The sequence below is a fragment of the Phocoena phocoena genome, chromosome 15 (assembly GCF_963924675.1).
Source record: "Phocoena phocoena chromosome 15, mPhoPho1.1, whole genome shotgun sequence".
Lineage (NCBI taxonomy): Eukaryota > Metazoa > Chordata > Mammalia > Artiodactyla > Phocoenidae > Phocoena > Phocoena phocoena.
Window position 1 is genome coordinate 9100383 of NC_089233.1, and position 24880 is coordinate 9125262.

Consider the following 24880-nt stretch of genomic DNA (forward strand, 5'->3'; position numbering starts at 1 on the left):
GCTCTCTCAGGGACTGGGAATAGAGAAGGGCAGGGGTCCACAGACAGGGCCCTGAGGTTGCTAATGTTTAGAGGTCAGGAAGAGAAGGATGACTGAGAAGGGACAGCCAGACAGGTAGGAGGAAAATGAGGAGGATATGGTGACCAGGAAGGTGTGGCAGGCAGAATGGTCCCCCAAAGATACCCATGCCCTAATTCCTGGAATCTGTGAATACGCTACCTTACACGGCAAAAGGGACTTTGAAGATGTAATGACAGTCATGGAGCTGAATTATCTGGGTGTGTCCAATCTAATCACATGACCTTTTTACAGTAGAGAACTTTCCCTGTCTGGACTCAGAGGGAGATGCAGCAGAAGAGGAGGAAAGCCTATAAGAATATCAATCAGATAACATTCCCTCCAAGCCTGAGAAGGAATTGGCATGCTGTTGCTGACTCTGAGATGTAGGGGCCCACGTGCAAGGACCACAGAGTAGCCTCTAAAAGCTAAGGGTCACTGCTGGCTGACAGCAAGGACATGGGGACCTCAGGCCGAGACCTGCATCTGCCAACAAACTGAATGGGCTTTCAAGTGGATTCTTCCCCAGAGCCTCCAGTGAGGTTGATGCCTTGATCTTAGCCCAGTGAGACTGGTGTCAGACTTCTAATGCACAGAACCGTGAGACAATAAATAGGTGTTGCTTTAAACAGCTAGTTTTGTGGTCCTCTATTGCAAGAGGGAAAGAAAACTAAATACAGAAGCCAAGAGAAGAAAAGCATTTAAAGGTCAGTCAGGCCAGCTTCATCAAATGCTGACAAGAGTCCAGTAACCTGCGGACAAAGAGGCGTCTGACGGGTTTGGCAATGACAGAAGAATGGTGGCGTGGAACAGGGGAAAGTGGCATTGAAGTGAGTTGAAAAGAAAATGGAGGGTAAGGAGGTGTTGACAGAATAGCCGAGAAAGCCTTTGCAGCAACACTTTTGAGAAGTTCTTCCCACACAGAGTAGGAATGAGACCACCTGTTGCAGCGGGGGACATTTGGGACAAAGGGAGGCATATTTGTTTTAAGGCGGGGTATCTGGGGGCACATATGAGCGGAAGGAAATGATCTGTAGTCGAGGCAAGGCAGGTGCAGGAGAAAGAGAATAGCCAAAGGCGTCCAGTCCTCGGTTTGGCAAGAGTGGAAGGACGCAGGGGACAGGCTGGAGGGGATGGAATCCAGGGCTGTTCTTCCTTTGCTCCGCAAGAGGGCAGGTGCTGCAGATTTTGAGGGCCATCACCTTGTTTTCTCGGGAACTGGGCAGTTTGACTTTAAAGTCCTGTCTGCGTCTACGTTTCCCCTGAATGCGATGGAGAAGGACGGAGGGTAGAAATAACCCACGGCTGTGAGGCCTGACCCCTCCAGCAGCCCGCCGTCTCTGGGGCCTTGTCCCCACCAGCATGTTCTGCCGGCCACGTGCCCACAGCTTGGCCATCATGTGCCCCACTGCTGATCCTCACCACCTGCATGTCCCATTCCTTGCGCCTTCCCCACGTGCCACCACACGCCCCTGCCACGGGCCCCCGTCATGATCTTCGCGTCCTCACCGGATGCCTGATCTTGCTCTGCACACCCCCATAATGTGCCCAGTTATGCGCCACGCGCCCCGTCACGCTCTGTGGGTCCTCACTACGTTTCCCATCATGCCCTGCGAGCCCTCAACTCGCGCGGGATCAAGCTCCTTGCGCCCCCACCACGTGCCCTGTCACGTGCCCTGACGGCCATCCGCTGGCGCGTGGTCCAGCCCCCAGCCCCCAGCCCCCAGCACCCAGCCCCGGCGTGGGCCCGCAGGCGGTTGGCTGCGGTTGGAGTGGTGCAATGAGCGCCTCCTCGCGGTCCCTGAACGGATTGCCGCCGTGGGGTGCGGACGGCCGGGTAAAAAGGGCAGGCCGAGTCTCCGCTAGGGGAGGACACCGGAATCGAGAGGAAGGCCGCGCGGAGATGGGGGGCAGCACCCGGAGCCCGGGAGTCCTGCAAAGGGACGACGCCTCCAGCCAGGTGAGGGCCTGGGCGCTGGGGAGTCAGGAGCCGGGTCCGCCGGAGTCGGTTGTCAGCTGAGGACTCTGAGATCTTATGTTTCATTCCCCACAAGTCTCGGTACCAGCGGTTAAGTCAAAGGATGCTGGACCTTTCCGGGGACCGGGGCGTGCTGAAGGATGTCATTCGAGAGGGTTCTGGAGAGTTGGTGACACCAGACGCTTCGGTGCTCGGTATGTCATGCGGCCCTGGGTGCCGTCTGCCCTTGAGAGGCTGGCGATGCCCTAGTGCTGGCAGTTCCTCGGGTTTTAAGGGATAAGCGAGGGAACTCACTACCCCTTAGTGTGAGACCACAGTGAACAAGGGGCTCTGGGAGGCCCCCCAGCCCAGCTCTTCAACCTCAGGGCCAAAGGGCCGGCATCCAGATGTTAAGCAAAGGTTTCTTCTATCGCTCGGGACGTGGGGCAGTTTAAGGGCATCTGGTGCTCACATTGCTTTCGTGTGACAAAGAGATGAGATGTGGAGGTGTGAGTGCCTTTGGTCCGTTTTCCTCCCACTGTCTCTTTTTTCTGTCCTAGTGAAATATTCTGGGTATCTGGAGCACATGGACAAGCCTTTTGATTCCAATTGCTTTAGGAAAACCCCTCGGCTCATGAAACTTGGAGAGGGTAAGTTCAGAAAAGGAGCTGGAAAAGACGCCGCAACTTGGGGAACTGATGCTGGGCAGCGCTCTAGGACTGGAAAGCTGTCCAGAAAACTGAGTCTTCAAGTTGGTTTTTCTGAGGCTGGGTTTTGCTAAACGTTGTCTTCCACATTCCCCCCTGAGATCGAGGTATTTGGGAGATGGCCTGCCTGGCAAGGGAGGTAACCTTTGCATCCTGACTTAAACATGGGGTGCTGCATTCTTCTTTGTTAGTTTACTAAGTACAAATCTATTGAATGACTCTTTTACAAGGCAGCGTGAACAGAGAGGATGTACTCGGATGATTAGAAAGGCTGGGGCCAGTATGGTGGAGACTGACACACTCCAGACAACTAACCTCATGGAGCTCCTGGGAGGCATAAGCAGTGTTTTATGGGAGTGCTTAATGAAGGCACAGTTAATTCCAGCTGGGAAGACTTCATGGTAGAGGGGGCATTTGAAATGAGCCCTGAAGTTTGAATAAGCGTTCATTCAAGGTAGAAGCTGGGACTTGGGGGAGGAGAACAACATTGCAGGAAGAAGGAACTGCGTGAACAGAGACGTAGAGGCCAGAATGCTGCAGAGCCTGGAGGAGTTAGAGTCTGGGGGGGGGGGGCGGGGGGGGGAAACAAGGCTGAGAAGTGAGTTGGGACCACAGTGCAGAAGGCTTGGGATACTTGTGGAGAGATGTGGACGTGAAGGGGGAGGAAATGGATAGCACTGGGACAGGATACTGGGCAAGCTTCCGCCATGTATTTTTCGTCCCTTCTTCCAGATATCACACTTTGGGGCATGGAGCTGGGCCTTCTGAGCATGCGGAGAGGAGAGGTGGCCAGGTTTCTGTTCAAACCGACCTACGCTTACGGAATGCTGGGCTGTCCTCCCCTGATCCCCCCAAACACTACCGTCTTGTTTGAGATCGAGCTGCTTGACTTCCTGGATTCTGCTGAGTCAGACAAGTTTTGTGTCCTCTCAGCCGTAAGTTCTGGAGCACGGATGTCAGCACTTGACCGAGAGTTGGGATGGGTTTGTGTTTTGGGTAATTATCCTGCCCTGCTGAAGACCCTCAGCCCCAGATTCCGCCCCAGCCTCCCGTGTGGCGGTGGGGAGCGGGGGAGTATCCCGCCACTTGTTAGTATGCGTCTGTCTTAGTTCTGCTGGCTCTTGTGTGTGGGTACATGTGCTAGGCCAAGGGTTTGTTATGGACCACCAGGCTGAACTGACCGTTCAGTCACTGTTTGCCAATTCTCCCTGAAAGACAAGGAACGTTTGTTTCTCAACGCTGTTTGGTTCCCAGCAAGTCGAGCACTGATAGCTCATAACTAAGGTGATCGTATAATTTATTGTCCAACCCAGGACCCTTGAGAGTGAGAGGTACTATTAACCAGATGGGATACCAGGACATTGGGTGTAAACCGGGACAATCCCAGGCAAACTGGGACAGATGGCCTCTGTCTTCATAACTTAAAAATTGCCTCTCCTTTGTGGCCTTTCACTTAACTCATCCCGTAGAGACAAGGCTTTTGATCGTCAGCAGTCACATGCACTCCTTGTTACGGTGTCTCACCCTGGCTACACATGTGGCCTTAGATGTCCACCCCAGGTTCACATCTGTATATGACATCTCCCCGGCTAAACTGTCACCACCTCAAGTGAGAGTTATTACCTTTTTCTCATCTTTCCACAAAGCAGAGGTTCTTGCAGATAACCTGGGTCCCAACTCTCGTGTACTGATTTAGAATCTTTGGGGATGGGGCTAGGACATCTATTTAAAAAGAGGCTCTACAGGTGATTCTGATGTGTACCAAGGGTAGAGCCTCATGGCCAGAAAGACCAGCAGGGCCCTGGGCGGACCAAGACCTGTTAAATGCTTGCTGGATGAGTGGTTGTCCTGATACGTGACTTCTGTGCTTGAAAAGTTCCATCAGTTTCTAATTCTATGAGAAACTGCTTCTTTAGGGAGCATCTCTGGGTAGGACTAAACTAGTAGACTTCATTTTGGCTCTAGTCTGTAGAACAGGAGCAGTAATGGCACCGACCTGCCGTGGCTTCTGCTGGGATTCACAGAGGTGACTTCTGCAGAGCCACCTAGCCCCGTGCTCGGCACACACGTGGCAATGAACAGAGGTTCCTAACCTAAAGGAGCAGAACTGACAGCTGTAACGACACTGGCACTGTGGCGTTCGGTTTCCTTGCTGGTGTCCTTGTCTTTGATCCTCAGGAGCAACAGGATCAGTTTCCACTTCAGAAGGTCCTAAAAGTGGCAGCTACTGAACGGGAGTTTGGCAACTACCTTTTCCGCCAGAATCGTTTCTATGATGCCAAAGTGAGATATAAACGGGTAAGACTGCTTTAAGGTACACGTTTAGACCCTGGAAGCTTCCTTCTTTAAAAGGTACAGACTTTTGTCTCTGTCCCTACTCCTCACATACAGCCGTTAAGAGACATCTTGCTTAAAAGTCCGCATGCCAGAGGGCTGGAGGCTAGGAGAGGGGACACAGGGTGTGGGGGAGCCGGTGGTGTCTGGTTATGGATCTGGATGTGATTGCGTGGGTGTGTTCAGACTGTGAAAATCCACTGAGCTGGATGCTTACTTTTGTACTTAACTGTGTGTGTTTCTCAATAAAAAAAGTTTTTAAAATTCTCTTTCTAGTTCAGGGTTCTCTACCTACTGACTTCTCCACCCCATTTGCCATCCTCATTTCACGTCTCTCTGACAGTGGAGATTCATTTAATTGTGACTCCATTCTCACCAAGCTTCTGATTGTGATTTGGCTTCCTGTGGAGGTTTTGCTGACAGGAATTCACTGTTGGCCTTGCGATGCATTCAGCAAATATTATAAACACTTTCTGTGCGCCAAACGTTGCACCCTAAGTTCTAGAGGCAAACAGGATAGAGTTCAGGGGCGTTCTGATTGTTGTCTCACTTGCATAGTGACACTAAACATTCAGGATTTGCATTCAGCTGTAAACCACAGAATCCTGAAAAACAGTTTTTCAAATAAACTAGAGACGTAATATTTCTCACATAAGAAGGGAGGCAGTCAGGGCTTCCCTGGTGGCGCAGTGGTTAAGAATCCGCCTGCCAATGCAGGGGACCCGGGTTCAAGCCCTGGTCTGGGAAGATCCCACATGCTGCGGAGCAACAAAGCCCGTGTGCCACAACTACTGAGCCTGCGCTCTAGAGCCCGTGCGCCACAACTACTGAGCCCGTGTGCTGCAACTACTGAATCCCGCACACCATAGAGCCCGTGCTCCACAACCAGAGAAGCCACCACGATGAGAAGCCCGCACACGGCAACGAAGAGTAGCCCCCGCTCGCCGCAACTAGAGAAAGCCCATGTGCAGCAACAAAGACCCAACGCAGCCAAAAATAAATAAATAAATAAAATTTAAAGAAAGAAAGGAGGCAGTCAAAGCCTGGCATAGCAGTTCCACAAAGCCATCAGGGATTCAGGTTCCATAGGTCTCTCTGCTCAGCTGCCCTTAAGCGTGTTTTTGTTGTTGTTTTTTTTCCCCCAAGATGGTAGTTCAACCTGCAGCATCACGTGCTCATCTGGGCAGGAAGAAGGGAAGGGAGAAGAGTCTGGTGTGTTTATTTATATTAAGAGCTTTCCAGAATTCCTCCTACCCCAGCTTCCCTTTGTATCTCATTGGCCAGACCCGTGGTGAATGTCCACTTGCCCTTAGCTGTGTATGTATTAGAAGCTGGGAAGTGTGGTTTAACTAGTACATTGCTGCTTTGAATGAAAGGGAGGCTCTGCTAGAAGAGGAGGGAAATACCAATAGACGTTGTCTTTCTCTGACTCATTTACTTAGCATAATACCTTCTAGGTCCATCCGCGTTGTCGCAGATGGCAAGATTTCGTTCTATTTTACGGCTGAATAATGTTCCATTGTGTTATATACCACATTTTCTTTATCCATTCATCTACTTTGGGGCACTTAGGTTGCTTCCATATCTTGGCTACTGTAAATAATGCTGCAATGAACGTAAGGTGCATATATCTTTTTTTTTATGAATTGGGAGATGGGGATTGACATATATACACTTTTAAAATTTATTTTATTTATTTATTTTTGGCTGCATAGGGTCTGCGTTGCTGCACGCAGGCTTTCTCTAGTTGCAGCGAGTAGGGGCTACTCTCCGATGCGGTGCGCAGGCTTCTTATTGCGGTGGCTTCTCGTTGCGGAGCGTGGGCTCTAGGCACACAGGCTTCAGTAGTTGTGGCTTGTGGGCTCTAGAGCACAGGCTCAGTAGTTGTGGCATATGGGCTTAGCTGCTCCGTGGCGTGTGGGATCTTCCCAGACCAGGGCTCGAACCAGTGTCCCCTGCATTGGCAGGCACACTCTTAACCACTGCACCACCAGGGAAGTCCCTATAGTAATTTTTCTTAAACGCCAGTCAGCCTTCAGTCATTTTCTTCATTCACTTTCTTGATAGTGGCTTTTGAAGCACAAGAGCTTTTAATTTTGATGAAGTCCAGTTTATTTATTCTTTAGATATTTGTGCTTTCAGTGTCATTATTAATCTAAGACCACAAAGATTTACACCAGTGTTTTCCTCTAAGAGTCTTACAGTTGAGCTCTTAGATTTAAGTCTGTGGTCCATTTTGAGTGAATTGTTGTATGCTGTCTGAGGTAGGAATCCAGCTTCATTCTTCTGCATGTTGACATCCGTTTGTCATAGCACCATTTGTTGAAAGACTGCTCTTTCTCCATTGAATGGTGTGGCACCCTGTTGAAAATCAGTTGACTCTGGATGTATATAGGTTTGTTTCTGGATTCTCAATCTGCATTGTTGGTTCTCTTCCACTGATCTATATGTCTGTCCTTATGGGTATCACACTGGCTTGGTAATTAATAAGTTTTGAAATTAGAGAGTATGAGTCTTACAACTTTGTTCTTTCTTTTTTTTAATGTTTTTTGGCTATTCAGGATCTCTTGAATTTCCATATGAATTTTCAGATCCGCTTGTCCATTTTTGCAAATTTTGGTAGTGGTTGCATTGAAAATGTAGAACAATTTGGGCACTCTTGCCATTTTAACAGTATTAAGTCTTCTGATCTGTGAACATGAGATGTCTTTCCATTTATTTAGATCTTCTTTAATTTCTTTCAACAATATTTTATAGTTTTCAGTCTACAAGTGTTACACTTTAAATTTATTGCCACTTATTTTATTCTTTTTGATGCTGTTATAAATGGAGTTGTTTTCTTAATCTCGTTTCTGGATTATTTATTGCAAGAGTAAAGAAATACAACTAACTCTCATATATTGATCTTGTGTCCTGCAACTTTGCTGCTCACTTTTTAGCACTAATTGTGTGTGTGTGTCCTTAGGGTTTGCTATATATAAGACCACCTTCTCTTGACCTCCTGTCTTCCTTCTCCACAGGCCTTGTTGCTTCTCCACCGGCGATCAGCACCCGCTGAAGAGCAGCTCCTGGTGGAGACCGCCAAGCTGCTTGTTCTCCTTAACCTGTCCTATACGTACCTGAAGCTGGAGCGACCCACCATGGCCCTGCGCTATGGAGAGCAGGCTCTAGTCATCGACCAAAAGAACACCAAGGCCCTCTTCCGATGTGGACAGGTGAGTTGGAGGGCAGGGACTTGGGAATGAATGCCCGAAGAAAGGCAGCAGTGGTGTTCAGCTTGGGCACTGCAGAAGTGCTGTCTTTCCTAAAGCGTGCTTTTAAAATTTTGTCCTTTTGACAGGCCTGCCTCCTCATGACTGAGTATCAGAAGGCCCGGGATTTTCTAGTCCGAGCCCAGAAGGAACAGCCCTTCAATCACGACATCAATAACGAGCTGAAGAAACTGTCCAGGTGAGACCTGTGTTTGCAGGAGTGCAAACAGAGGAAGGAACGTGTGGTGTGGCTGCCACTCTGGCCTGCCCGCTCGGGTGTAGGCCTGTTTGATGTTGCCAGGCTTGTGCTGGGAGGCAGCGCCCCCTAGAGCTGGCTTTGTGAAGTGCTCGGCACTCTGACCCACAGCTCCCAGGCCGTTGGGGGGCAGAAGGGAGGGCGGCTGTAGGACAGACCTCCAAACCACACATGCCTGGACCATCGCCTGCCTCCCTGTCCTGCCCCAGAAGTAAGCACCTTAAAGAGGCGGCCAGTGTGACTTGCAGAAAGGGCAGTGTTCTTCAGATATTCTTCCCTACTCGCCACCAGCTGAGGACTGCTCTTCTCAACTGACTGCAGGTCCTGGTTTGATGTGAAATGGCTCTTTCGAGTCTAGTCATACCCTAGGGTGACGCTCCTGTTACTCAGGTGATATGGATACCAACCTTGAAGTAATCTAACTTTTTCTGATTGTAGAAGCTACATGTTCATTGTAGAAAACTTTGAAAATTTCAACATAGTTAATCACCGATAATTCCATCACTTCATATTATAACCACTGGGTTGGTTGGTTGGTTTGTTTGGTGCTCTTTGGTTCCTCTGTATTGGTGAGATTTTTCTACTCCTGTTAACATTTTTTTTTTTTTGCTGTATGCGGGCCTCTCACTGTTGTGGCCTCTCCCGTTGTGGAGCACAGGCTCCGGACGCGCAGGCTCAGCGGCCATGGCTCACGGGCCCAGCCGCTCTGCAGCATGTGGGATCTTCCCGGACAGGGGCACGAACCGGTGTCCCCTGCATCGGCAGGCGGACTCTCAACCACTGCGCCACCAGGGAAGCCCTGTTAACATTTTTAAATGTTTAATCCAGATTGCTAGTTAAAGCTTTCTTGCCATTAAACAAGGTCTGAGGTGTGTGTACCTCTTATTTGGATCCGATTGTTTGCATTTCAGGCCTTTAACACTTTCTAGCAATTTCCTTTCTGGTATTTATAAATATCCTGTCAGGTTAGGTGTAGAAATTTTGGAGTCTGACCATCCTTTAGCAGGAAGATCTCAAGGTAAGTCTGAGGTCTCTGAGTGTGAGGTGTTGCTTGGCAGGACTCTGCTGGGCAGCCTCACTGACAGCGGCTCCCGGCCTTCGAGGCCGCCGTCTTTGCAGACGGTGCGCTTTTTGTCCAAGGACTTCCTGAACAGCCCTCGGGAGCCTCCCCTATCCCTATCCCCCCACCCCCCCACCCCCCAGCATTGCTTCCACTCACTCCTGATTCGATTTAAGGCCTGCTGAAGTTTTGGTGTTTCTGGACCTGAGTGGAGAATTCCAGCCACCAGGTGTCACCTCCCACAGAGACAGCCCTTCTCTAACTACTGTGTATTTCTCCCGACAGCTATTACAGGGATTACCTGGGTAAAGAGAAAGAAATGTGTCACCGAATGTTTGCTCCTGGTGAACATGGCTCTACAGTAGGAGAAAACTAAAGGTAAGGAAAGGGCTGATGCATGAAAAGCTTCAGGATTTTGTCTAGTACAGGTCTTCCCTGTAACGGTGGGGTTATGTCCCAATAAACCCATTGTAAGGTGAAAATATCGTAAGTCAAAAATGCATTTAATACATCTAACCTCCCAGAACACCCTAACTTAGCCTCCCTGGTCTTAACCGTGCTCAGAACACTGACGTTAGCCTACAGTTGGGCCAAATCAGCCCAAAGAAAGCCTGGTTTTATTATATAATAGAGTGTCGACTGTCTCATGCAGTTTATTGAACACTGTACTGAAAGTTGAACCAGAGTGGTTGTCTGGGTTCAGAACGGCTGTCAGCGTGTCGGTTGTTTACCCTCGTGATTGCGGGGCCGATCAGGAGCTCTGGCTTGCTGCCCGGCATCAAGAGAGCCACTGGGACCGCATGCTGCTAGGCCGGGAAAAGATCAAAATCCAGAATTTCAAGTACCATTTCCGCCGAACGTGTATCGCTTTTGCACCATCATAAGGCGGAGAAGTCGTGGGTCAGATCGTCGCAAGCCGGGGGCCGCCTGTGTGAGGAGGTGGGCTCTTCTCCTCGGCCCCCAGTGACTAATGCTGCCTACAGTGAGGAGAGAAACCCTCCTTCCCGGAGCTGATGGGCCGCTGTGGTGCAGGGGGAGGGCACGTGCTGTGGGCCTTCTCAAAGAAGATCCCAGAAGTGAGGGAGGTCCCTCCAGGGCTGGAGGTTAGAGTCATAGGTTTGGGAAGCCTTAAGCCTAAAATTGAAAACGGAAACGTTTCATGGTATATGTTCACCTCCCTCACAGTGGCGTGGAACGTGAAGCTGTGAGTATGGTTATTAATGCAATGGTTTATCTGGGTGTTGAAGATAATGCTTTTCTTAATCTGGTTTCTCCCCAAAACCTGAAAGCCTCCAACCTCACCTTCCATCTAACACATTGTTAAAGACGATCCACATGTCGAGGGTGGGAATGGTTGGTGACTGCTAAGTTCCAGGTATTCCGAGAACTAGAGACGGAAGGTTTCCAGAGCAGCAGGGGGTGGGCACGCCCCGTCCTGCTGCACCCAGGGTTTAGCTGCTCGGGGTTGCGGTTTCCCCAGGACTACATGACATAACCCTCTTGTCTGGTTTACTGTTACTTCAGAAAACTAATGGAAACAAAATCACCTGCCTTAAACACCTGCTTAGCTGGGTAGATAGCTCTGCTCTCTTGAGAGAAGTTAAACAAGGGACAACAAGAAAACAGCTGCTGGACGGGCTCGTGATGATAAATCTCTCCTTTGTTGCCTCCTCCATCTCCCTACAAAGGAGGCTTGAGAGAAGAAGGCAGTGAAAAGGCCCATTCATCTCAGGGCTTTTGCAAGTGATCTGTACACTCTTGTCTCTGCACCGTCAGAAACAGCCAGTCGGTATCAGACGTAACATCGCCGTCACCACTGACCGTGACCCTGTGACCTTGGCCTTCAGGTCTTGCGGGGACATTGGCATATTAGCAGGTCTCCTGAGCTGAGACGTGAGCCCGAGGACTTCTCTCGTTTGGCACTGTCGGTGTCCGCCAGAAGTGGGCGCCCAGTGGCTTTCTGCCAGACGTCTTAAGCTGTGAGCTGCCATGTTCTGCCACTTAATGAAGATCTGATTCTTCCCAGGTCTGTCCTAGAAACAGACTTTGGAAAACCCAGCAGGGAAACAAGTGTCCTCTCTGTTGTCCTTGCTTCCCAGCTTTCTGCATCTGGCAGACGTTTTGGAGCCGCTGATTCTTAGATGGTTTCGGCGGTATCCCTAAGTCTCGAGTTTGTCTTATCACCAGCAATGGCCACGATCGTCAGACTCCCACCGCCATTGAGGTTGTAACACGTTTTGGCTTTTGTGTCATTGGTCTTGCTGCTCCCCTTTTTTTCTGTTGTACTTGTGCCTAGTTAGTCACTTAAAATGTCTAGGTTTTTAGATTATGTTGCCAACTAGTTTTAACTAACTAGGATCATTTAAAATGTGTACTTGTCTTCCAAGATGTTAGATGCTACTGACATGTCTCCATCTTGTCTTCAAAGATGTTAGATACTTCTGGTAGAACAAGAGTTCCCTCAATTATATTCTCTAAGCCTCTGGTGATAGACGCAGTTTTTTAAGATCAATAGACTTCTATGTCCTTTTCACCTTTGTATTTTGCAGCATCTGGAACCATGCCTAGCATGTGATTGACGCTCAGTAAATGTTAGTTGGATCAAATATGAAATAGCTGAAATGCTAGCCCAGCCTCTTTGAAACCATACCTTCCAGGCTGACTCTTGTATTGGCTGTCAGGACTCATGTTATTGCCAGTAACAGAAACCCATTTTTAACTAGTGTCCACTAAAAAAGAGGTTTACTGAGGGGATCCTGGGGTAGCTCGCAGGATCCAAGGAGATGGTGAACAGTCAGTAGTCGGGCAGGTAGAGACTGTGGGCCCCAGGGAATCAGTCTCATCTTTGCTTCATTCTCTCCTGCCCTAAGGAATGCCCAGGCATCCATTTACACAGCCTTTCTATTGGAGAGGGGTATTCCTTACCCACACCTTCCTCCTCTTCCTGAACCAACTATAGCTCCAGTTTGAAAATCTCGAAGCAGGGCTCTGGCCTGGTTTGGAGGGTGTGGAGTCCCAGTTATCGTATCATTTCATCCAAAAGGATTTCCCTGTGTCTCTCGCAAAGATAAGGACCGCTCTTGCCCATTTTCTTTTATTCTCTGAACTGCTTATTTTTCTGTTCATCTGCTTTGACTTTTCTCTTTTCCACAAATGGCTGGTGTTTCTTGGTTGCTTATTCACATATAAGAATGAAACAGTAAGGAAAGCTGACCAGGAGCTCTGTCACCTGGGCAGGGCTTTTCGACTCATCCTTCTTAAGGCTGAACAGATGGGAGCTGACTGAAATGCTTGAAGGTCCTTAAATACCACAGGGAGGGGCTTTGCATTGGGCACCAACTCCTATACTAGCTTCCCAGATTTTCCTTGGGTGGATTTCCCCCCCTAAAATACGGGGTACAAGTTCTGTATTATTTTAATGTGTATATTCTCAATTTCTAGTGAAGTTGAGCATCTTCTTGCATATTTATTGGCCCCGTGATATTCTTTATGCCAATTTCCTATTGATATCCTTTGATCACTCTTAGGTCTTCTCTTCGTTGTTGCACAAGAACCCTTTTTCATGCGAAGGATGTTCACTAAACGTCACATATTTTCTTCTAGTTGTTCTGAGTACTTGTATATTTACATGGATCGCTGTTTTCTGTGCGGTCTTACACTTGACCTGTGGGAGTAGCGGAGGTCTGTAATGAGTGGGCAGGAGAGCTCAGGGGTAACGGGTTTCCTAACAGTTCTTCCTGGAGTCTGAGCATCATTCCGTGTCCACAGTGCTCCGTAACGTCCATAAGCCCACTTAATCTTCCCAACACTTTTTTGAGGGAGAAATCATCTCCGTTTTACAGATTGGGGAAGGAATAAAGCTCAGAGAATTAGACCCTTTCCCTGTTTGCGTGTGTGTAAACGACTGTGACCGTTTTCATTTGATTTGAAATGTAAACCCCAGGTGATATCTGAGGCTTTGAATATATTCAGCTTCTTTCTTAGCTGGAGCATCATCACTGGTTGCTCAGGGATTTTTTATTCCTTTCTTAGGTGTTTAGGAATTTCCTCCCTCTTCTCTGCTTTTCCATACTTAAGAGAAGCTGAAGCCTTTGGGCTATAGAATTAAGCTTAAGGATTGAGCCGCGCGTTGCTTGGCCAGCCTCAGGGAAAGAGTATCCTAACGGACTTCATAAAAAGTGTTTTCTGGGAAGTCAAAGCAGCCCCCAGGAGGCTCAGGTAGAAATAAAGGCCGAGCTGTGGAGAGTCCATTCCTGTAGTTGATGAGATTCTGGGATTCGTTTAGTCCTGGTTCAAAATGTTGGCCGGAGTGAGCCCTGGAGCAGCAAGCCCCACAGAGCTCAGTGCCGAGGCTCGAGGGGTCCTCTGGGGTCAGGGGTTCCCTTGTTCCAAAATAGCCTTCCTGTGTCCGGCCCGTACCAGTCAGTTGCCCGGAAACCCTAGGAGCAGAGCATCATCCCTCACGGTATGTGACCAGATCCAGACGGAGAATCTGTTTGATCCCATTCTTCCCAAAGGGATTAAGGAGAAACTCTCAAACCTGCTGTTGAGTCTATAAAGATATTTCATGCCTCCAGTTAGACTCATCTGAATCCTGAACAAATAATAACTTGCTTAAGTGTATTTTTATGATTTTATATATTAATTCTGACGGACTTCCCTGCATCTCCACTTTTTTTTCTCCTCCAAATGGAGATGTATTTTCTCAAGAGTAACAGGGCCAGGCAGGCATCCTCTTGTTCTCAGATGAGGGCCGTGCTGTTTTCCAGGCAAACTGTTAGACACAGTCTCTTGATCTTTAGGAAATCTGTGAAATGCCTTTTCTCCCAGCTCAGGGGTGTCATTGAAGTCATCCCTTTGTTGTGTGACTATAAATAACTCCACTTAGGTTGGCACCTCTTCATTTTACCCCTTCCTGGGAAGCGTTTCCGCTGGTAGAGCTTCTTTGGCCCGTTCACCTCTGCAGCCTCTCTTGGCAGCCGTTAACAGGCCCCAAACCTGCTGCCTACTGAGATTTACTTCTGTGCTCTTAGTAGGTGAGGTATCCATGAGGGCTACATGTCAGGCGATAACTAGGTTCCTTTCTCTAATCTTCAAATCAGTGATTACTGAAGTGCCATTACCTTTCCTTATGGGGCTGAAAAATGGGAACTTTGGATTCTCAGTCTTAGCTTGCTTTCTGTGACATCAGCCAAGTCACTTAACCCCTCTGGGCTTCAGTCTTGTCACCTGTAGGATGAAGCGATTAGATCTTTAAGGTCACTCTGTACCTCTTTCTCATGTCAGATGTTGGCTCAGTTGTTTTTAATTTCTTGGATTCATAATTACCTAATTATGAATAAGCCTTGTCTCCAGGCCTGTGTAAGCCAGACCCTGATTTAGGTAAATAAGGGTACAGGCAAATAGTGAAAGAAGTGAGCCTGAGCAATGAGGAATTAACGTGTAGTAAGCCTCTTAGTGCCTTGAGACACTTGAGGCAGAGGATGGGGAGTCTTAGTTTGGTTCTCCTCACTGCCCTTTGAGGGCCCGGCCAGAGCAGTCCCAGACCCAGGCTGAAGCCGAGATGAGGGGATGAGCCTCAGAGTCTCAAGAACCCAGAGAAGGGTTTTCAGATCTGTTAGACAAAGGGAATGAGCACAGATCATCTGTAGCACAGAGGACAAGGGTGTGTCCACAGGGATGTGGTCTGCATCATCCACACCGTGGTTACTGTCACAGTCTGAACAGAAAAGGCTGTGAGAGACAGATGCAGGCCTTGGCTCTTTAATTCTTTTTGGCATCCCGACATCACAGGGCTTGGTGATAATGATGATGATGATCATGATTTTTGGTGAGCTGCATTTGATAGCCGTGAGTGTAAGAAAATTCCTCTGTGCTAGTTTCCTACCGCGGCTGTAACAAATGGCCTGGAGAGGCTGCTTGCACCCCTTGGCTAGTGGTCCCTTCCTCCATCTTCAAAGCCGGTAGCATAGCATCTGCGAACTACCATACCCTCCTGCCATGGTCAGCATCTCTCTCTCTCTCAGTCCCTCCCTCCCCTCTGCTTCTGTAGTCATGTTTTCTTCTCTGACTCTGACCTTCCCGTGTCCCTCAGAATCCTTCTGAATGCATCGGGCCCACCCAAATGATCCAGGATACTCTCCCATCTCAAGATCTTTAATTTAATCACAAATTCCCTTTTGCCACATATGGTGACATAGTCACAGGTTTTGTGAATTAAGAGGTAGACACCTTTGGGGGGTGGCCATTATTCTGTCTATCATACCCTCTTATGTATCACCACATACTGGGAACTACAGATCTCTCAGAACCATACATCCTAAATGTTCTCCACTTGGTCCCTTCTGTCCCAAATAAGATAATCATAACAGCCTTCCTTGGAACATTTCCTCTCTTGTGGTCATCCCACTGGTGGCTGGGGGAATAATGGTATAAGGGGAAAGGACCAGAACCAGGAGACAGTCACAGCCAACCTCTCAGCCAGCAGATGAGGGCCTGAATGCGGACGTGGGGAGCAGGGTGCAGAGGGAGAGACTCTTTTAGGTGGCAGAATCACATGGTTTGGTGTTGGGATGAGGGAAAGAACCAAGAATGATCTCCGGATTTCCAGCTCCGATAGCTGGGTCCCTGGAGGCATTAGCAACTGAAGGAGGCTTTGGGCAGGTATTGTTTTTGTGGCTTGAGGAACCTGAGGTGCCTGTAGGACGTCCAGGTGGAGGTAGCCGGCAGGAAGTTGACTGTGAGTGTGGGGGTCAGAGAGGAGGTCTGGCTGGAGAGCACGTGGCAGCCACGAGTATATGCAGGGCGCTGAAGTCCAGGAATGTGAGGAAGTCACCCATGAGGAGGCGTAGAGAGGGGGAGGCCGTGGGCCGAGGATGGACCCTGGGAGCACCAGCATGGAGCCGAGAAGAGAGGCTGGGAGCCAGGAGGACGAGTGGGAGGTTTAGCTGGGAGTCTGAACCAGAGAAGAGAGCAGGTGGATGGGAATTAGAAACATGTTGAATAACATGTTTTGAAACAAGGGTGGCAGTTGGGTGGCACTTCTGACCCCTCTTTGATCTTGTCTTCTGTTGTCTTCACCATGGCACTGTGGCACCTGATGGCTGTGAACTCTGACAGTTGTCATCAGAGGAAGTGTGCTGTGAGTCCTAGGCCACCCGCAAGTCAGGGCAGAGGCCTGGGGGTGCTCTCTGGTTCAGTTTAAAGCTAAAAAATGTGGGCTTCGTGGGACCACTCAGAGAGCCTGATGTGTGTTGCCAGCAGGGAGGGGATACACAGTGACGCCGGCCTCATGCCAGTGGTGAGAAGTAGAGAGGCGTAGCCGGCTGGGGGTGGGGAGGGCACCAGGGAGGCTGAGGGGACTGCAGCAGGGAGAGTCGGTGTGGAGCGGGCCTCCAGAGGCCAGGGCCAAGGCGGGGACAGGCAGAAGAAGGTGGGCGCAGCAGCGAGGGCTGGCTTTGAATGGTTGCCGGGCACGGTGGCGGGAGGAGGAAGGGCAGGATGGAGAACCAGACAAGCCAGAGGACACAGCCAGCTGGTGAGGTGGCCAGCACATCACACCACAGAGTGGTGTGAGTGGGCTCGGGCTCCTTGTAAAATTCTTTTCCCCCAGTTGGATGTTTGAGATACCCAGACTAGGTTATTGCGATTAAGTAATGCATTTTGAGAAAGAGAACTAGTTAAATGGCCTCAGGGAGGGTCTAGGGGTCTTCACCTTAATGTGCAGCGTTTGTGCATTTTCTGGGATTTGAAGTGGGATCCATAGCTCTCACCAGTTTTTTTCTTTGTTTTGTTTGCTTTTTTTTTTTTTTTTTTTTTGGCTGCGTTGGGTCTTCCTTGCTGTGCGTGGGCTTTCTCTAGTTGCGGTGAGCGGGGGCTACTCTTCGTTGTGGTGCGCGGGCTTCTCACTGCGGTGGCTTCTCTTGTTGCGGAGCACGGGCTCTAGAGCGCATGGGCTTCAGTAGTTGTGGCACATGGGCTCAGTAGTTGCAGCTCGCGGGCTCTAGAGCGCAGGCTCAGTAGTTGCAGCGCACGGGCTTAGTTGCTCCGCGGCACATGGGATCTTCCCGGACCAGGGATTGAACCCGTGTCCCTTGCGTTGGCAGGCGGATTCTTAACCACTGCGCCACCAGGGAAGTCCTCTCACCAGGTTTTTCAAAGGGCTGTATGACCCATAAAAGGTGAAGACCGACTATTCTAGAGGTTTCTCACAGATGCTGTTCATGTCTGCTTGCTCACTCTGGTTCACTGTTGCAGGCCTGGAGGGAAGGGCTCTAGGCCAGGGCTGCGGATGGGCAGGGCTGGTGCGGACACCGTGGGAACTCCGCTTACCCTGCCCTGATCCTTGGCTCTTTGTCCTCGGGTTTCAAACATAAACATCCCAGGCTCTGCAGCCTCCGGCTCCTGGTTCCAGGATTACATCACTTCTCCATCTTCTCTGTTACATTTTCACACTCTTCTTTGATTACTGCCCATTATTTTGTGCAACTGTTGTGGACACCTATCATCTCATTGCCTGAGTTTCTGTTTCACAGTGACTGTGCCTTTTCCCCAGGCCTGGGCTGTACTCTCTTCAGAAGCGGCTTGTTTGGTATTAATGTATTCAGCTGGAGTCTGCCCTGCTGGACCTTTGTCTGTGTTCTGTGCCTGAGTCTGACTTCCTTTGTTTTCAGGGTCTCCTGGCTGAGCTCTCCTTGAGCCCCGGGCACACGATGGCTTTTCTCTCCGCCTTCTGCACCTCAGTGTGCAATGGGTATTGGATTTTCGAAATGAAATTTGAACTTTTCTGTTTTGATGCCTTTTCATTTCTGCTAAAGTGTTCTTTTTATCGGTTTCAGTTTGAAAATTCAGCTGACTGAACCTCATAAAATCCCAGTGTCTGATCTTGGAGGCTCTCCCTGCCCATCTGCATTCCCGGGCACATGTCTGTGCTGAGTGAATATTGAATACAGGGTTTATTTCTACAGTCATTTCATGGGGCACAGACTAGATTGAGTTTTGTTTTTCACTGATGATTATTAAACTCTTTATTATGGACATTTTCAAACCTATGCAGGTTTAGAAAGAATAGCATGACAGTCTGAGTTATCAGCATTCTGCTGTTCTGTTTCCTCTACCACCCCCCACCCCATAACTGTTAGTCATATTTTAATTTAAATTATAAAAATGCTACCTGCTTATAGTTTTAACCCAAAGAGTGGAGAATAAAACCTCCCAGTCCCCAAACCTACTCCCTAGAGGCAACCACTGATGTTTCATATGTGTCCCTCCCTAAAGGTTTTTATGAATATTCAAGATTGTGGGTGTCGGGCTTCCCTGGTGGCACAGTGGTTGAGAGTCCGCCTGCCGATGCAGGGGACACAGGTTCGTGACCCGGTCCGGGAGGATCCCACATGCCGCGGAGCGGCTGGACCCGTGAGCCATGGCCGCTGAGCCTGCGCGTCCGGAGCCTGTGCTCCGCAGCGGGAGAGGCCACGACAGCGAGAGGCCCGCGTACCGCAAAAAAAAAAAAAAAAAAAAGGTTGTGGGTGTCAATGTAATCTTCCCCACAAATAGAATTATACATCTTGTACCATAATGCAATTTGGATGTTTTCTAGGTTAGCGCACAAAGAACTACCTCATTAAAAAAAATAAAAAGACCCAGTAGCATTCCATCCTAGGAAGGAATCATCATATTCTTAACAGTGATTGACAGATGGATGGATGGATAGATAGACAGGAGATGACGTAGTTATCCCCACACCTGAGTTTTCTATGGTGTTTATTTAAATGTCGTGTCACTGGGTGGTAGCATGTATATCTTCAGCTGAACTAGGAATCACTAAATGGACCTCTCAGGTGTTTATACCACTTTACATGCCCTTTGGTAGTGTCTGAGATTCCATTCCATAGCTTTGCCATCATTTGTTTTGTTAGGTGTCTTAATCTTTGCCAGTTTGGCGCATCCAAAATGGGATCTTGTTATCAGAATTGGCATGTCCCTGATCAGGCATCTTTTCACATGTTTACAGTCACATGTCCTTTCTATAAATTGCCGGTTTCTCTGTAACCAAACACCCTTCTGAATTTTTCAGTTTTTTGATAGTTATTAAAATGTCAGTTGCTTCCCTGGATACTCTAGGCATATGATCACCATATACAAGTAATGGTAACTTTGTTTTCTCCTTCTCACCTTCTCTTATTTTATTCAGAGCCCATCTCACCATGTGGGCTGAGTGCTTCCAGAACAGTGTTAGATGGTGGTGACGGCTCAGCATCGCATCTTTCGTGACCATAGTGGGTGACCTGTTGCTGCTACACTGGTCAGCATGACGTGGACTTTCGGTTGAGATATATTCTTCTTTTTACCATGTTAAGGAAATGTTTTTATACTAAAGGCTTCTGTCAGGAAAGATTGTTATCAAATGCCTTCCTGTCACAAAGATAAGCTTTTTTTACCCTTTGACTTCTTATTATGGTTTATAATATTGAATCTTCGCGCGGCAGGGATAGAAATACTGTGCTTTTTTTTTTTTTTTTTTTTTTGGCTGCATCAGGTCTTCGTTGCTGTGCATGGGCTTTCTCTAGTTGCGGCGAGCGGGGGCTACTCTTCGTTGTGGTGAGCGGGCTTCTCATTGCGGCGGCTTCTCTTATTGTGAAGCACAGGCTCTGGGCATGTGGACTTCAGTTGTTGCAGCACGCAGGCTCAGTAGTTGCGGCACGCAGGCCCTAGAGTGAGTGGGCTTCAGTAGTTGCGGTGCACAGGCTTAGTTGCTCCGCAGCATGTGGGATCTTCCAGGACCGGGGATCGAACCCATGTTCCCTGCGTTGGCAGGCGGATTCTTAACCACTGCGCCACCAGGGGAGTCCAGAAATATTGTGCAATTTTAATTGGTTGCTTTGGGAGAACAGCAGAGTTCCTCTAACACAAAAGAGCATGTTCCTTCCCTAAGCAAATGCATTCATAGGACATTCTGTAATGAAAGACTTTTAAACTCAGTAGGAGAATTTGAGGCAAAAGGAAACTAAATTTGTTCTTCACAGGTTAACAGGAGTTCTCTGCTTTCCTCAGGCTGCTTGATGCTCAAGAGGGAGGAGTCTGGGGGGACCGAGGACTTGGAGAAAAAAGCAAAAGGAGAGCCCAAGAGCTCCAGGAGGAGGGGCAGAGGGAACCTGAGCAAGACCGTGTTGATAGCCTGGGGCTCCCAGCTGGGCGGGCAGAGGCAACAAGCTCTTCCCAGAGCGAGTCCTTAGGATATTGGTACTTCTGTTTCTGTTGAAAGGATTTCAGGAAGTGAGGATACCTGTGGGAAGGGCCTCATTATACCTTTTTGATGTTTTAATGTGTTTCGTTGATTACTAGTAAAGCTCAGCATCTCATTTATTTGCATTTCCACTACTTAACTTAGAAGTAATGTCTTGTTTCCGTCTAATAGTTTTACTTATTATGTTTAAATCTTTATGATATCAGCAGTTTATTTGCATCCTTAATTTGAAGTAGGGATCCAACTTTATTTGTTTTTCCATTTTTAAAGCCTTTATTGAATTTGTTACAATATTGCTTCCGTTTTATGTTTTGGCTTTTTGGCCCCGAGGCATGTGGGATCTTAGCTCCCCAACCAGGGATCGAACCCACACCCCCTGCATTGGAAGGCGAAGTCTTAACCACTGGACTGCCAGGGAAGTCCCTCTAACTTTATTTTTCATCAAATGTCTAAACAGTTGTACCCAAACCTTCTGCTTATTGACTTAAAATACCATTTGTAATACCTTGATCGAAGAGTTTAAACCTACCTAGGGTAAACTCCTTCTTCACGTTAATGCCAGAATGAGTCTGTATGTTTCTGTAACGAAGCTGGCATATAGTAGTGGAATTAGTCAGCGGTCCCGCGGGCCTCCCTCTCTCCTCACTGATTCCGTGGCTGGAGCTCTGTCTTGGCTCATCAGTAGGCTCTGGGCCTGAGCACTACAACTGCTGTTGGAACTCAAGCTGGACAGCAGTGCCAGGTGATCAGAGGGCATGTCAGGTTGGTTTTGGCCCCAAGGCTGGACATTTCTCAGTGTGATCGCATCACAGATCATCACAAGACCCCATCGTTTCTCCATGACTTTGCGTGGGGTTGGACAGGAAAGTGCGTCTGCTGTGTCTGCCCTCCTGCATCCGGTGTGGCTGGGGCCCCATCTAGCTGCTCTGGCTCTGCCCCATCCCCTCCTCTCCTGGATGCTGACAGCACAGCAGATGCCTCCACCTCAGCGGCTGGGGTGGCCCTCCTTCTAGGCGAGCATGTGAGTGGACTGTCAGCTGGAGCCCACAGTGGCCCTCTCCAGTGTGCTGGTCTTACAATAGTTGGACTTGTTGGCAGTGTGGGTTTGCAGAGGAATAAATGGGAAATGAGTGGGGAGTGAGGCGCTGCAAAATGAAGAGTGAAGCGGCCAGCTTTCGAGTGCCTGGACTAGGAAACGGGCACCACGTCACGACCTCACCTCAGCCTGTCGGGCAGGGCAGTGTAAGCACTGGCCCAGGCCAAGGGGCTGCTCTTCCTGCCATGGTCCTTAAGCCCCGCAGTGTCTTCCATTGAGCAGCCAGAATCATCTTTTTTCAAAGTCATTTCTCTGTTCAGAAGCTCCAGTGACTCACCTTTTAATGCCTCTCTGGCCCGTGTGACGGGGCCCTTTCCCATCGTTCTTCCCTGCGTTCACTCCACCCTGGCCACACTGGCTTCCTGGTGCCTCTCACACACTCCAGTCGTGTTCTTGACTCTGGGCCTTCACATCGACGTTCCTCCAACCTGGAAAGCCCTTCTGACTGTTCAGAGCTCTGTCTACTTAAATGACCCCCGCTCAGAGATCTCTGCGGTTACTTTACGTTAAACAACAGCCTGCATCATTCTGCACCCCAATAGCCTGGCGATTTTTCTTCACAGCAGTTATGTGCTTTGGTTTATTCATCTCTTTATCCCACTAAAGAGAGTCCCAGGAGGTGGCGACTTTGAGGTTTGTCCGTTGCATTTCCCTGGTGCCATGGTTTTCTGTAATTTGTTATAAAGGCCAGCCAAGAAGGCTAGGGGCACAGAAAAGCACCCTTCATGGTAGATTTAAATGAGAAGCAAGATGGCCATCTTGAGGCAGCACTGAGCCCGCCCGCTTCTGCCCAGGGGTTGGGTTGGGAGGAATGTCTCAGGGCAGGTCTCTCCCCCGACTCAGAAACTGCTGTTCAGCAAGATGGGAGTGCGGGATGTGTTCTTACTCTGACCCCCACCTCCTGGACACACACAACATGGCCCAGACAGCTGCTCACACCAGGGCACCAGGGCACCAGGCTGGGATGGCGCATCAGCCAGCACCCACCCCTGTGTACCAACCAGCATTTTTCGTGGCTCTGGGGCCGGCGTTGGGCTCTGGGGAGGGGGGGGCGGGCAGCGCCTGCAGAGCCAGCACCACAGAGCCATCGATGGGCTGTCATACTAGCTTTCACTGTGTTCCTGCCCTCAGACCGTGTCACACTGGGCTTGTGACAGCCCGGTGAAGTACACACTATCAGGCACATCTTATAGGTAAGGAACAGGAGGTATTACTTGTCCAGGATCACACAGCCGGAAAGAGTCCATTTGGGTCTCTTGGCTCTGGAAAAAGTACCACACTGTGTCTCTTCCGTCAGCGCCCACGTTACCTGTCTGTGTGGTGAAGCCAGTCGTCCTGTGGAACTGCCTGGCGAGGCCCGTCCAGGCTTCTTCTTCTGGTCACATCCCGAGTGCTTCGCGCTGTCTGGTGTGTGTCACGGGTTTTGTGTGTCCCACTGAAAGCAGCTGCTGTACTTCTGGCTCTTCGGGGGTGCTTTTCGTGTCTTTGAATGGGGGAGGAAGTATTAGTCCTTGTGGAACAGTTGAGAAAGTCTGATGAATGAAAAAGCTCTGCCTGCCTTCAGGAATTAGTCATCTATTCTGGGGCCTCATCTGAACAATGAACTTGAACTGGATGGTCTCAGGGTCCCTTCTAGTCTGGTTTTCTGAGACTGTGTTCTTGATTTGAAGTTTCAAAGCCACCGTATTAATTGGTCACCATTTCCCCGGACCCACCCCCTAGGGGCCTTGCAGCGATGGCTGTCTGTCCCTGACCGCAGACCCGGGACTGGCTTTGGCGCCCCTCTGGGACGTCTGAGTCCCGTTGTGTTTCTAACTGCTGTGTTTGATTTCTAGATTCCTCAGCTAACTACAAGCAAGAGAAGAGAGGCTGCCCAGTTCTCCATCGTTATGGGGGGTGGCGAGGGAGCTTTCTGGAAGGAACTCCTCAGAGCAGACTGTGTGGCAGTGACCTGCTTGGAAGAGGGGCTGGGATTCTGCAGCCCGAGGCCACTGCCTCATCTCTGACACTGCTGCCGAGGTGTTTTCACAGGTGCTGTTTTCTGTTTCACGTTTTCATACAGAGGAGGGGAAAGGGTAGCTACTGACAAGTAGAAAAATGCTATTTTTTAAAGGCAGTTTCTTGTTTTTTCAAATAGAATAAGTCCTTGGTTTTTCTCCAGTCCCAACCCCGTTCCCGCTGCTCATGTCTCTGGGTAAATACAAATAGAGATGGCTTTGTGTATTTTTGTAGGGCTCTCAGTTTTGAGGAGAGAGAATTATGTTACAGATGTTTTTGTTGTAAGCAAATAAAAGACTTCCTTGTCCTTGCAAGATCCAGTGTAAATTGTGTGAATTCAATTAAACTTATAAAGTCAGTAGGTAGGGTAGAGGGACAGCCATTCGTTGAGACCAGCTGGATCAGTGAGTGGAGTTGGGTTTGTTTTGCTGGAGCCAGAGCAGTTCTTTTTGATTGACCTAAGGGTGAAACGCTTGTGCATTTGGGTTGGGGTTCCCTTGAAATCTGCTCCCTTCTCTGGGAAGCTGTTTCAAGACAGTTAATTGGAAACCTGGGAGCCAGCCAGTCCTCCTGCACTTTTGTGCACCTCGGGTCTTGCAAAACATGTGTGTTTGAGGTGTTATAAAGCCAGCCTGCCCGTGGTGTCTTGGACAGTGTGGTGCTGGGTGATGACAGCTGCCACCTGAGGGGCAGCCCGGGGCCCTCACAGCATCGCTGCAGCTCGTTCTTGCCACAATCCTGGGAGGTGAGCAGTGGCCCTGCACTTACCAGGGAAGGAACAAGCTGGCCTAGAGAGAGTAAGACACTGCCCCAGGGCCTCCGGGCTCTCCCCATTAGAGCCGGAATGTAAATCACTGCCTCTCCTGCCTCACAGCCGGCAGCGGGCTTGGCTTGGAAAGGCCTCCGGCTCCCAGAGGGC

The 24880-nt window shown here is 49.3% G+C and overlaps 1 protein-coding gene across 3 annotated transcripts; it reads left to right on the forward strand.

Annotated features, from left to right (window-relative positions):
- The first annotated feature begins 1815 nt into the window (after window positions 1-1815).
- Window positions 1816-24277, forward strand: FKBP6 (FKBP prolyl isomerase family member 6 (inactive)). Of its 3 annotated transcripts, none has more exons than XM_065892579.1 (9): window positions 1816-2017; window positions 2112-2229; window positions 2575-2664; window positions 3454-3656; window positions 4900-5019; window positions 8076-8270; window positions 8396-8505; window positions 9908-10000; window positions 23799-24277. In XM_065892579.1, exons 1-8 carry the CDS (start codon window positions 1838-1840, stop codon window positions 9996-9998), a joined length of 1107 nt encoding a protein of 368 aa, XP_065748651.1. In that variant the 5' UTR covers window positions 1816-1837; the 3' UTR covers window positions 9999-10000; window positions 23799-24277. The 3 variants fall into 3 exon arrangements, with proteins under 3 accessions (XP_065748651.1, XP_065748652.1, XP_065748653.1); XM_065892580.1 differs by having other exon boundaries at window positions 1816-1894; XM_065892581.1 differs by lacking the exons at window positions 2575-2664; window positions 23799-24277 and having other exon boundaries at window positions 1961-2017; window positions 9908-9998.
- Window positions 24278-24880: the final 603 nt, after the last annotated feature.